The sequence below is a fragment of the Panthera pardus genome, unplaced genomic scaffold (assembly GCF_024362965.1).
Source record: "Panthera pardus isolate Hobbes unplaced genomic scaffold, ASM2436296v1 HiC_scaffold_12, whole genome shotgun sequence".
In the NCBI taxonomy this organism is placed as follows: domain Eukaryota; kingdom Metazoa; phylum Chordata; class Mammalia; order Carnivora; family Felidae; genus Panthera; species Panthera pardus.
The window spans coordinates 57,713,001-57,727,110 of record NW_026526677.1 but is presented as its reverse complement, the minus strand read 5'-3'; the positions used below and the strand labels follow the sequence as shown (position 1 = coordinate 57,727,110).

Below are 14,110 nucleotides of genomic sequence, written 5' to 3'. Positions count from 1 at the left end.
AGCCTGCTTTGGATCTGTGTCTCCTTCTCTCTCTGCCCCTCTCCCTCTCACACTCTGTCTGTCTCTCTCTCTTAAAAATAAACATCACACACACAAAAAATAGTATGACCTACAGACAATAGGAAAGGACAGTTTCAAGAGGTAGTGAATTCTCTATCACTGGAAATGGTCAAGCATGAGCTAGTTCACCTTCTGATGGGACTTTTTCAGATTGTATTGAATTTTCAAGTGGACAGATAGGATGTTTTAAGGCCCCTTCCAACCACAAGATTCTGGAGAACTAAGGTTAAGTGGCCCACTCTAGTCTAAAGTAGGTCTAGAGCTGGGATTCTGAGAGGGATGTAACAAATACTGTAAATATAAATGTCTTCCTGGTCTTTATTATACTGACATGACACCAGAAAAGAGGTATAGAGCTGAATTGGTGAACTGGCTAGTATTTATGAAACATGAACTGCACATCCTTCTTATGAGAGTTGCGTTTAGAATAGATAGCAAGGAGTCAGAACAAAAACCAGAAGCTGTACATCTCCCTGAGTTTAGCAGGGGCTGTGCACATGGCATGTGGAAAATAAACAAGGGAAACATTTGTCCTGAACTCACTTGAATGCCTTTTTTTATTTAGGAAATGGTTACTGAGTTGAGGTGCAGAAGGATGCCATGACAGCTCTTATAATGTAGGTACAAGCTTCCCCTTGAGAAGGGGAGATCAGATGTTTTTTAGTTGCCATGTCTTTGACTTTAGAAAAGCTTTTCCAAGAATGGCTGTTTCAACAACAAAACCACACGGAGGCCAATAAATGGACCATCTGTGCTCAGACTTGTCTTACTTGTTTTCCTCAAGGTTTATTTCCTTTTTAAAACCTGCTTTTGGAAAATATCTTAAGTACCTATTCCCATTTAGATATAAATTACTGATTAAGTCACTTTTAAATTATTCCATTCTCTGAGGAATTTTTATTTAACAGGGATAAAAACTTTTTTTTTTTTAGTTTATTTATTCTGAGAGTACATGTCTGCGCGCACAAGCAAGAGAGGGGCAGACAGAGAGAGAGGAAGAAAGAGAATCCCAAGCAGACTCCAAGTATCTTTTGAGTGATTGTTTTAGATCAATCATTGTTTTGAGTATTGGGGGTACAATGATAAATAATGTATAGTCTTTGACCTTAAGGAATTCAGTCTAATAAAGGAAACAGACTCCAAAGCAGATGTAGTACAATTACATATGATATAAACAACAGTGGAAGTATTTATTAAAACGTTTTATCAAATGCCTGATATATACTAGGCACTGTATCAGACACTGAGAATATAAAAATCAGCAAGAGCCAATCCCTGGTCTCAAAGTTGATTGGGTGAGATAGACAATTATAATACTGTATGATAAATTCTTTGATGGAATTAAATACCCAGAGCTTTGAGAACATGAAGTATTGTATTTATGGAATTGAAAATAGTTGGGTATGGTTAGATCATAAAGTACCAAGGCTATTATTTCTCCAGAAACATTTTGGGTATCAGTAGAAAAACTATTTTTCTACATGGCCCTGAAATTGAAGTTTACTATCAACACAGCTTATTATCCACTTTATTCATAGTACATTTGAGTATGCCCACCTCATTGAAGAACTTTAAACTGTACTGAGTAAAGCCAAGTACCAACTAGAAACTAAAAGAATTTTCTGTCACATAGCAATCTTTAGCCAAATTTCCAATGCCAGCAAGTCCATGTTTTCCTCACCCTTTCCCATTGAATAAACAAGACAGTAATTTTTTTTGGCTGAGTCTTAAAGAAATTAAAAAAAAAACAAACACAACAATACTGAACAATTATTGTGCTACCATTATTTACATTAAAAATGTTAATGTATATTAAGTGAAAAGCAATTTCAAAACAGTATATGTATGTTTACAAAAGAGGAAATATATAAATACGTGTGTGTGTATACATAATTTTAAAACCTATAAGAAATATATCACAATATTAACGATAAGTATTTCTGGGTAGTGACATTAATGGGCATATTAGAGGCTGCCTACATTTCTTGACCTTTGGCTCCCTCCACCTTAAAGTCAGCAAGGATACGTTAAGTCTTTCTCCTGCTTCAAATCTCGGACATCATAACCTGCAAAAAGGCAGGGAAAACTCTGCTTTTAAAAGGTTTGGGCAGGGGCTCCTGGGTGACTCAGTCAGTTGAGCATCTGACTTTGGCCCAGGTCATAATCTCTCGGCTTGTAGGTTTGAGCCCCACGTTGGACTCTGTGCTGACAACTCAGAACCTGGAGCCTGCTTCAGATTCTGTGTCTCCCTTTCCCTCTGCATCTCCCCTGCTTGTGCTCTGTCTCTTTCTCTCTCTCTCAAAAATAAATAAACAAGACAAAAAAAAAAAAAAAAAGGTTTGGGCAACCAAGAAGATCTATCTTAAGGTTGACTGATTTGGAACATAATTACAAAATCTCTTCACAGCACTTAGATGAATGTTTGAATCAGAGAGAAGATATGTGTACACCAGAGTTGGGAATCCTGGGGGGAATTATCTTAGAATTCTGAATGGTCGATCTTTATTTTCTTTTAGTTTAGTTGTGTTTTCATTGAACATATGATATTTCAGGTTTTGATTTGTTTTTTTACTTTTTAAGCTATATTTTGAATTCTTTATACTAACAAATGTTAGATGTTTATGGATCTTTTTTCCCCCCCCTTGGCCTGACTACCATATCTTCTTTCTTTTTGGAAGCTTTAAAACTCTAGACTAAGAGAGATGGGCACTTGGTGTCTAGTCTCAGTTAACCTCCAAAGCAACTCTGGAACCTCAAGAAAATAATACTTTCCACTGTTCCTTGGAATAATGCCACTGGTCCTAAGCTTTAAAAAGATGTCTAAGGACTAAAGTAGGGTCATATCTAGTATAGTAATTAAAATCATAGGATGTAGGCACGCCTGTCCAGCTCAGTTGGTGGAGTGTGCAACTCTTGATCCCAGGGTTCTGAGTCTGAGCGCCATGTTGGGTGTGGAGATTATTTAAAAACATAAAATCTTAAAAAAAATAATAATAAAAAATAAAAATCATAGGATGTGAAGTCATACTAGTTATACTGTGTGTATTTCTTGGGCAAGTTACTTATCTTCTGTGCCTCAATTTTCTTCATCTGTAAAATGAAGAAAATAATAGTACCTATCTCAGAGAGTTCTTAGGAGGATTAAATGAGTTAATATATAAAATATGTAGAGTAGTGTCCAGCACATGGTTAAGAGTTCAGTAAATTATCATTGCTATTATTGTTGTTGTTGCCTAAGGATAGTAAATTTACTTAGGTAGGTTTTTCTTTTTTTTTTTTAATGTTTATTTTATTTTTGAGAGAGATGGTGTGAGTGGGGGAGGGGTAGAGGATCTGAACCAGAATCTGTGCTGACAGCAGACAGCCCAATGTGGGTCTCAAACTCACAAACCACACAATCATGACCTGAGCTGAAGTCAGGTACTTAACCGACTGAGCCACCAGGCGCCCCACTTAGGTAAATTTTTCTTATCAGAAACTCTGAAGCCTTCATCTTGACTTTTCTGTTAACCTGTTGTATGATCTTAGACAAGTCATGGGAATTTTTTGGCATTCTTTTCTTCATTCGTAAAGTATAAATTTGGAATAGATTATCACTATGGCTTATAAATTTTAGCTGGTGTAGTTAGTGTTTTTTGGATAATAGTGACATTATTATAAATAATAAATTCAGTAAGATATCTAGATACAAAAATAATATGTAAACATTATTAACTTTATTATGTACAAATACCAGTTGGAAGAGTCCATGCATTCATATAATGACCCACCACCATATAATGACCCTAGACACACTGACCTCCCTCCAGAATAGACTTCATTTACTGCTGTAATGCCAGCATCTAAAACAGTCCCCATAATAGCTCAGTAAACATTTCTTGTAAAGGGAGTATCCTCAAGAAATTCTCAAGCTGGTGGGGAAGGCAGACAATTCTCAAGCTAGTGGGGTAAGCCATTACAATATACTAGGTTAAGTCTGGTCATAGAAGGAGAGATGCCGAATATTGCAAGTATTACTATTGGATTTTAGATTTTCCATGTTCTGCTTTTGCCCTCTTCAGCTCTGTTAGAACAAGGCAATAAACTGCGTAATGCCATGGTGATTTCTGCAATGAAATCGAGCCCAGATACTAGCATGCTGTTGGATGAAGTTCATCCTCCCATGAAGGAAGATTTCCTCAGAGCCTCAACACAGTAAGTTACAGGGTAAACATGATTCTTAACAGTTCATTTCTTAATTGCTGCTAATGTGTGTTTTTGTTAAGTTATAGACTAAATAATCTTAGAAATGCTCAGCAAATAATTCTTAATGTAGTGGAAGGAAGGAAGGAAGGAAGCCTAAATAAGGAGTTAAGACACTCAACATCTAGACCTAGCACTGGCATTTGCTAATTTATGTAAATGGCTAAATTCTTTTCTCCCTATAAACTGGCATGCTTATATGTATAATGGGGATACTTTCTCCTTCTCTGACAAAAATCAAATTACATTCTAAGGTAGAAAAGGGTTTTGTAAATTGTGAAGTTTTATATATATTTAAGGTAGTTAAGTCTAAAGTGTGTTCAATTTTATATATTGAACCATCTCCATGTACTATCTCTTAGCTCAGTTAATTCTGATTTAGATTTCTCCTCTACGTTAGCCACTCAGAAAGTACTTTTCCATACCATAGAATCAAAGCCTTGTCTAAGAACCAATTTAAAGACCACATAGAAGATCACCTCCTCCCTCCAACTAAGAATACATTTTGGAAACATGACACAAAAGCTGACACCAGAGCCATACAGCTGCTCTTGGGCAGGTAAGGGCTTTTAACTATCTTTCTTCCTTTTAAATTCTTCCTTCAATTCATTGTGTATATTGTTAACAGATTTATCTTCTGAAAGCAACACTTCCTTAGTCAATTGACTTCCAAGTCAATCTCTTGATTATTTGCATACTAAATAACAATCATTACTTATTACCTACTAAGTAAAAATCCAGTCTTTAGCCTTTTATTCTTAGCTTCACTTACAGAATGGTCTTCCACCTTTCTATTGTTATCTCCCAGTTCTCTCCCCAATACCACTGTTAGGGTATAATTTTCAAAACTCAGATTTTATTTTTTTATTTATATATATATTTTTTAATGTTTATTTTTGGTAAAGAATAAGAGAGAGCACAAGCGGGGAATGGCAGAGAGAGAGAGGAAGACACAGAATCCAAAACAGGTTCCAGACTTCAAGCTGGTTCCAGACTCCACAGTGCCTGACACGGGGCTCAAACCCATAAACCGCAAGATCATGACCTGAGCTGAAGTTGGACACTCAGCCAACTGAGCCACCTAGGCACCCCTCAGAACTCAGATTTTAAACAGATACAGCTTAATTCAGGGTCTTATTGTGCCTCTTATTACCTATGTGGCCGATGTAATTAGGCATGAAAAAAAATAAAAGGGATACAAATTGGAAAGGAAGAAGTAAAACTATCTCTATTCACAGATGACACGATCTGATCTGTGCAAAATCCTAAAGAATCCACTAAAAAAATAAAACCAGGAAGATTGCAGAATATAAGATCAATATACAAAATCAGTTATACTTCTGTATCCTTGTAATGAACAATCCAAAAATGAAATTAAGAAACAATTCCATTTATAATAACATTGATAAGAATAAAATACTTAGGAATAAATTTAACAAGAGAAGTGCAAAACATAAACTCTGAAAACTGCAAAACATTATCAAAAAAAGTTTTAAAAAATTTAAATAAGTGGAAAAAATTCCCATGTTCATGATTCAGTGCAGTCTTTCTCAGAATTTCAGTTGACTTCTTTGTAGAAATTGACAACCTGATTCTAAACTTCCTATGAAATTGCAGGGGACCCAGAATAGCGAAAACAGTCTTGAAAAAGAAAAAAGTGGGAGGATTCACACTACTTCTCATTTTAAAACTTAGTGCAAAGAAGTAGTAATCAAATCAGTTTGGTACTGACATTAGGGCAGATATATAAATCAAGGGAATAAAAATGAGTTTAGAAATAAACCTGTGTTTATGGTCAGCTAATACTCAACAGGATGTTCAGTCAGTGGGAAATAGTCTTTTCAACAAATGCTACTGGGACAACTGGCTAGCCACATGCCAAAAAATGAAGTTGGACCTTTATCTCAAGCCATATTTTTAAAAAAATCTCAAAATAGATGAAATAGCTAAATGGAAGAGCTAAAACTATAAAGGTCTTAACAAAAATTGAGGTAAATCTTTATGACCTTGGATTCAGAAAAGGTTTCTTCAATATGACATCAAAATCAAGCAACAAAAAAATAGATAAATCAGACTTAATGAAAATTAAAAGTGTGCTTCAAAGAACATTATTAAGAAAGTGAAAAGACCACAAAATGGAGAAAATATTTTCAAATCTGATAAAGGACTTATATCTAGAATATATAAAGAACTCATACAACTTAATAATTAAAGGGCAAATCATTCAGTTAAAAATATGCCCCCCCACCTCCCCAGGGTGCCTGGGTGGCTCAGTAAGTTAAGCATCCAACTTCAGCTCAGGTCATGATCTCACAGTCCATGGCTTCGAGCCCTGAGTCAGGCTCTGTTCTGACACCTCAGAGCCTGGAGCCTGCTTCAGTTTCTGTGTCTCCCTCTCTCTCTGCCCCTCCTTGACTCACAGTCTGTCTCTTTCTCTCTCTCTTTTTGTCTGTCTGTCTCTCGCAAAAATAAACAAACATTAAAAAACACTTTTTTTAAATATGAGCCAAGGATCTTAATAGAAATTTCTCCAAAGAAGATAGTGAAATGGCTAATATACACAAGAAGAGATGCCAACACCATTAGTTGTCAGAGAAATACATATCAAAATCACAGTGAGATACCATTCATATGCTCTGGGATGGCTAGAATCAAAAAGTCAGATAGTGTTGGTGAGGATGTGGAGAATTGGGAACCCTCATACACTGCTTACAGCAGTGTAAAATGGTATAGCTACTTTGGAAAATAATCACTTCCTCAAACTGTTAACGGGTAGAGTTACCATTGACCCAGCAATTCAGCTCCTAGGTATACACCCAAGGGAAATGAAAACATAAGTCCATGCAAAAACATGTACATGAATTTGCATAGCAGCATTATTCATAATAGTTAAAAATGTTCATGAGATGATACATAGGGAAGAAAAAAGTGGGGTATTCATAAATTGTAATATTATTTGGCCAGAAAATGGAATAAGGTACCGATAACATACTGTAGCTTAGATGAACCTTGAAAACATGCTGAATGAAAGAAGGTTGTCACAAAAGAGAACATATTTTATGAGTCCATTTATATGAAGCATACAAAAGAGACAAATCTGGAGAAACAAAAAGTAGATTCAGGAGCTTTTTAGGGCTGGGTATGATGGGGGGTAAGTCATAATAGCTAATGGATACATAGTTTCTCTTTGAGGTGATGAAAATATTTTTAAAGTGTGGTGATGGTTCATATCTGTAAATATACTAAAAACGACTGAACTTCTCACTATAAATGAATGAATTGTATGTTATGTGAATTATGTCTAAATGAAACTTTTTTTTAAAAGAATCTAGCATAAGGTCTGAAAAATGACACATCAAGATATACAATCATGAATTTTCAAAATACTGGGTAAAAGGAGGCGACCTTAAAAACTTCTAGAAAGAAAAAAAGAAAGGTCATATAAACAGTATCAGAATTGGAATGACATCAGCTACTCCGGAGAACTGACCAAGATGGTGACATAGGAGGCTTCTGAACTCCTGTTCTCCCATGGACACATTGAATGTAAAGCTACACACAGAGCAGTTCCCTCTGAAAAAGATCCAGAGACTGAGCAATTCCTACATATTGTATGAATGAGAAAATACCATTGAAATGGGTAGGAAAGGCAGGTGACTGTTTTGTGTAATATATAGAATTCAATACAAGAAGTCAAGGAAAATGAAGAAACAATATGTAAAGCAAATATGAGTAAATCTGAAGGGATAAATAACAGCAATACAATAATAGCAGAGAACTTTAATACCACATGTTCCACAATGGATAGATCATTCAGACAGAAAACCAATAAGGAAATACTGGACTTAAATGACACAGACCAGATGGAGCTAATACACATATATAGAACATTCCATCTAACAGCTGCAAAATACATACTTTTTTCAAGAACACATGGAACATTATCTGTGATCATATATGGGGCCACAGAACAGTTCTTAATATATTTAAAGAGATGAAAATATCAGGCATTTTTTTCTGACCACAATAGTATGAAACTAAAAATCTCAAGAAGAAAACTAGAAAATTTACAAATATGTGGAATTTAAATGACAGGCTCCTGAACAACTAGTGAGTCAAAGAAATCAAAAGGGAAATCAAAGTAACTTGAGACAGAGGAAATTGGAAACACAAGCAGATCTAAGAGGAAAGTTTATTGTATGAACATGTACATTAAAAAACAGTAGGGTGGCTGGGTGTCTCATTTGGTTGAGTCTCTCACTCTTGGTTTCAGATTGGGTCATGATCTCATGCTTCTTAAGATGAAGCCCTAAGTCTCATGTTCATGAGATCAATCCCAAGCTTGCTTGGGATTTTCTCCCACTCTCTCTGCCTCTTCCCTATTAATGCATTCATGCACTCTCTCTGTCTCTCTTTCAAAATAAATAAACTTTAAAAAATAAAATAAAAAATGAGAAAGGTCTCAAATAAAATAACTAAATTTATACCTCAAAAAACTAGAGAAAAAACAATCTAAGCCCAAAGTTAGCAGAGGGAAGCAAACAAAGATCAGAGTAGAATATGAAATAGACTACAAAGGCAATATAAAAGATCAATGAAACTAAGAGCTGGGGGGTTTTTGAATACATGAACTGGTAGCAGACTGATGCCTTATGATTCCTTATGACTGATGCCACAGAAATACAATCATAAGAGACTACCATGAAAAACGATATGCCAACAAATTGGAAGAGCTATAAGAAATGGGTAAATTCCAGGTTATGGGTTTTAATTAAGGAGGGCACTTGTGCCTGGGTAGCTCATTCAGTTAATAAAATGTCCGACTTCAGTTCAGGTCATGGTCTTGTGGTTTGTGGGTTCGAGCCCCACGTCAGAGTCTGTGCTGACAATTCAAGAGTCTGGAGCCTGCTTGGGATCCTATTTCTCCCTCTCTCTCTGCCCCTCCCCTGCTCTCATGCTCTGTCTCTCTCAAAAATAAATAAGCATTAAACAATATTTTTTAAAAAATAAAGGTACTTGTTATGATGAGAACTGGGTGTTATATGTGATGAATCACTAAATTCTTTTTTTTTTTAATGTTTTTATTCATTTTTGAGAGACAAAGCATGAGGGGGCACGGAGGGGGATGCATAGAGAGAGAGGGAGACACAAAATCTGAAGCAAGCTCCAGGCTCTGAGCTATCAGCGCAGAGCCTGACGCAGGGCTCGAACCACAAAATCATGACCTGAGCTGAAATCAGATCCTTAACCGATTGAGCCACCCGGGGCCCCATGAATGACTAAATTCTACTCCTGAAACCAATATTACACTATATGTTAACTAACTGGAATTTAAATAAAAATTTGAAAAAAAAATGGATAAATTTCTGGAAATATGCAACCTACCAAATCTGAATCATAAAGAAACAGAAAACTTGAACAGACTGATTACAGTAAGGAGATTAACAAAATCTAACCTTAGAGTAAACCAAAACCTCCCAAGAAAAAAAATGTCCAGAACCAGATGGCCCCACTAATGAATTCTACCAAATATTTAAAGAGCTAGTACCAATCCTTCTCAAACTCTACCAAAACACAGAAGAGGAGGGAGCACATCCAAACTCATTTTGCAAGGCTAGCAGTACTCTGATACTAAAGCCAGACAAGGATACTACAAGAAAATAAAAGTATAGGTCTATATCCCTGATGAACAGTTGCAAAAATTCTCGACAAAATAGCAAATTGAATTCAACAGTACATTAAAAGGATTATACACCATAATCAAGTGGAATTTGTTCCAGGGATACGGGGATGGTTCAACATCCATAGATCAATAAATATGGTATGCCATATTAACAAAATGAAAGGTGAAAATCATATGATGATCCCAGTAAATGCAGAAAAAGCATTTGACAACATTCAACACCCATTCATGATGAAACCTCTCAACAAACTGGGCATAGAAGCAAGGTACGTCAGTATAACAAAGGCCATGAACAACAAGCCCACAACCAACATCATAGTTAATAATGAAACACTGAATGCTTTTCCTGTAAAATGAGAAACAAAAGATGCCTGCTCTCACCACTCCAACATGCCTGTTTAATGGGTCATAGACAGTAGAATATATTCAAAGAAATGTTAATTGTAAAAAAGTATTAAAAGGAGAGGACTGCATTCTAAACAGTGGAGATCTTAACTTTAAGGGTGTGTGATGCAGGAGGGAAAAAAGCAAGTAACTGAGTGACGGGAACCTCAGTAAATGATTGCTATGTAAGATACCAAAAAGTAGAACTTCAAAAAGGAGCAGTGTTCTGGTGCTACAGAGAAGCCATGTGGATTGGGAAGTTGTTAGTTGGGTTTTGGCAGTTAGGGAGTTCTCACCTTTGAGAGAGATTATTAGATTACTATAGATCAGTGGTTCTCAACTGGGGAACTATTCTCCCCTACTTCCAGCCCCATGAGACATTTGGTGATGTCTGGACACATTTTGGATTATCAAAACTGGGGGAGTACTACAGAGATATGGTGAGTAGAATTCAGGGATCCAAAATGCACAGAACAGCTCCCAATGACCAAGAATTATCTGACCCATCATATCAGTAGTGCTAAGTTTGAGAAACCCTGCTGTAGATTAAAAAAAGGCGAGGAAAGGAGCAGATATCTATTGAGCATCTGTTTGTTCCAAGAACTATAGGAAAATGATCTAACTTGAAGGTAGTAATTATGTGCTGGTTTTGTTTTTGTTTTTGTTTTTGTTTTGGAAATTAAAGAAGAGGATGGGGAACCTGTCTAGCTCAGTTGGAAGAGCATTTGAATCTTGGTGTTGGGGTCTTCAGTTTGAGGCCCATTTTGAGTGTAGAGATGACTTAAATAAACTTAAAAAAAAGGAGGGGGGGGGTAAAATTATAGCAACTAACATGAATGGGAAGCAAAGTTGAAAGAATTAATAATAAATCAAATACTTAGCATGTTAGTAAATATTAAGTATTTACTAAATATTATTGCTTTTATTATTAATAACCGGTTCATTACCTGGGTGGCTCAGTCATTTGAGCGTCCAACTTTGGCTCGGGTCATGACCCCGCAGTTTGTGAGTTTGAGCCCTGCATTGGGCTCTGTGCTAATAGCTCAGAGCCTGGAGCCTGCTTCACATTCTGGCTCCCTCGCTCTCTGCCCCTCCTCCACTCACACTCTATCTCTCTAAAAAATAAATAAATGTTAAAAAAATTTTTTTAAATAAATTCAATAAATCCATTTACAGATGTTCATTCAGTGCTAGTTACTACACGAGAAAAAAACAAATGAAATATATACATACTTGTATGCTTATATTCCTTATTTACAAACTTTTTGTAAGTAGGGTTTCTGTTTTACTTATTTCTATATCACACATAGAATTAATCTTGCATAAGTAACCCAAAATACACATATTTTTGCTTAATGGAAAAAGGCTTATTTATGAATTCTTCACAAAAACAGCATAAGCATTTAACTCATTAAATTATAGTTGATTCTTTACCTTCTTCTCCCTGTTAGGTCATAAGCAGTGCAAGAATATACAGCAAGTTAGTTAGCCATCTCTGTATCATTCAAGACCTAACAAACACCTTGCCTGGCACATAATAGATGCCCAGAAAAATGTTTGTTAAATAAATGAGATCACAATCAGTGTCAGTAGTGTATTTTTTAAATACTAGCTGTTATCATCCCAGAGGAGGGGGAATACAATATGAAAATACTTATCAGATAGTCCTTCTGTTTAATGTGAGTCTTCTGCTTAACATATTTCTTCTATGTTTAAAACTTAAAAGTTTTTAATTAAAAAAATACAGTTGAACTGAAGCTTCTTTTAAAGTTCTTCTGCTTTGTTTTTCTTATCTCTACAGTGCTGAATTATCCCAAGGTCATTACTGGAATGGGCTAGGCTCTCCTCCAGATTCCCCATCTCCTGGGAGTGATGTGTATTGTAGCAGTGAGCTGAATGACCCTCAGTATGACCAGAGTCTCTTGGAGAGCTTATTTTACACGGCACCTGTAAGTCATTAAACCTGCTGCTTTGGGAATTGAACATGAGTATTAATATTATTAGGTGCAGGCATGTTGCCAGACAGAAAGCTATCCATTTTACATATCTCATTTTACAGATGAGGAGACAGGCCTAGTAAAGTTAAGAATTTAGGGGCAACTGGCTGGCTTAGTTGATAGAGCATGCGACTCTTGATCTCAGAGTTGTGAGTTCAAGCCCCGCGTTGGGTATAGGGCTTAGTTAAAAAAAAAAAAGATGGGGGTGCCCTGGGTGGCTCAGTCAGTTAAGTATCCAGCTCTTGATCTCAAGCCCCATGGAACCTACTTAAAAAAAAAAAAAAATAAACCAGATTTAAGAATTTTGTCCAAGGACACATGTTAGAGCCAAGGTTAAAATTCAAGTTTACCTGAGTTCAAAGCCTATGGTTTTAGTATGTGGCTTCCTTAGACCTCTTCTAAGGAAGAGCTAATGCAGGCATACCCTCAAAACCAACCTCAACTGGTATCTTTTCAAAATATACCGGAAACACTTCTACTCACAGGTGTCAAATACCTCTACTGACCCTTAAGACATGACATTCTCAGGGCGCCTGGTGGCTCAGTCAGTTAAGCGTCTGACTTCACCTCAGGTCATGGTTTCATGGATCGTGGGTTTGAGCCTCATATCGGGCTCTGTGCTGACAGCTCAGAATCTGGAGCCTGCTTTGGATTCTGTGTCTCCCTCCCTCTCTGCCCCTCCCCCACGTGTGCTCTGTCTCTCTCAAAAATAAATAAATATTTTAAAAAAAGATAAGACATTCTCTTTTCCAGGTAGTTCTAGCATTTTCAAAGTTCTTTGTTATGTCAAGCTATATGTTCTATTCATTGATGTGCCCTCTTATAGAGTCTATATGTAATAAGTCCAATCCCTGTTCCATAAGTAAACATTTATATTTATGAAGATTGCTGTCATACTCCTGATTGTTCTTTTCTCCAGGTCAAAGATAACTGAAAATAGAAGGTAGTTTATATCAGCTCAGTGGTAAGACAAGAGTTACCAAGGTCAGAGGAAATAGGGAGAACTTTAACATGAGATTCTCAGGAAAGGACATTACCCGGATTAGGGGGTTTTAACTGAGACTTGCAAAATAGTGTCTAGAGAAGTAGAGAAAAGATATGAAATGGGAATAGAAAGAATGACCTGTCTAGAGAAGAAATTTGTGCATTGCAAGGGATCTAATTTGAATTGATGAGAAATTTTGTGGGAAAGCCATCATCAATAAGGCAGGCTAGCCTATTGCTTTCTGTGACAGCCTTTGAATGTCAGGTGAGGAGGCAATGACATGATCAAGATGGTGGTTTAGGAATGTTAATGTAGGGAGCTAACTTGGGGGAGAATACGTGGAAGCGAACAGGAAACCACAGACTGGAAACCATTGGGTTATTGGAGGTGTGTATTAGAGGTAGAGCTTGAAAGAGAGTGGCAGCAATGGGGCTGGAAAGGAAGAGATGGATTTCAAAGGCATTATAAATTATTAGGATTTCATGACTTTTTATATTAAAAATCATCACTGATGCTATGTTACTTATGGGATAAGAAGGAAAGGGAATTTATCTTTATTACACATTTTTTAAGGCTTATTTATTTTTTAAAATTTATTTTGAGAAAGATACAGAGAGCAAGTGGGGGAGGGGCAGAGAGAGAGGGGGAGAGAGAGAGAGAGAGAGAGAGAAATAGAGAGAGAATCCCTAGCAGGCTCCATGCTCAGCACAGAGCCCAACTTGAGGCAGGAACTCACAAACTGCAAGATCATGACCTGAA

At 36.5% G+C, this 14,110-nt stretch overlaps 1 protein-coding gene across 6 annotated transcripts in view; it reads left to right on the top strand.

Moving 5' to 3' along the window:
* The window catches only part of C2CD3 (C2 domain containing 3 centriole elongation regulator), a 144,331-nt gene that overhangs the window by 24,737 nt on the left and 105,484 nt on the right, over positions 1–14,110 (top strand). For 4 of the 6 annotated variants that reach the window (XM_053900080.1, XM_053900078.1, XM_019449791.2 and 1 more), the window contains exons 6-8: positions 4,122–4,254; positions 4,703–4,861; positions 12,171–12,318. In XM_053900080.1, the coding sequence (XP_053756055.1) occupies positions 4,122–4,254; positions 4,703–4,861; positions 12,171–12,318 (440 nt within the window). The remainder of the gene's footprint in view (positions 1–4,121; positions 4,255–4,702; positions 4,862–12,170; positions 12,319–14,110) is intronic. The other 2 variants (XM_019449792.2, XM_053900079.1) reach the window with 2 other exon arrangements.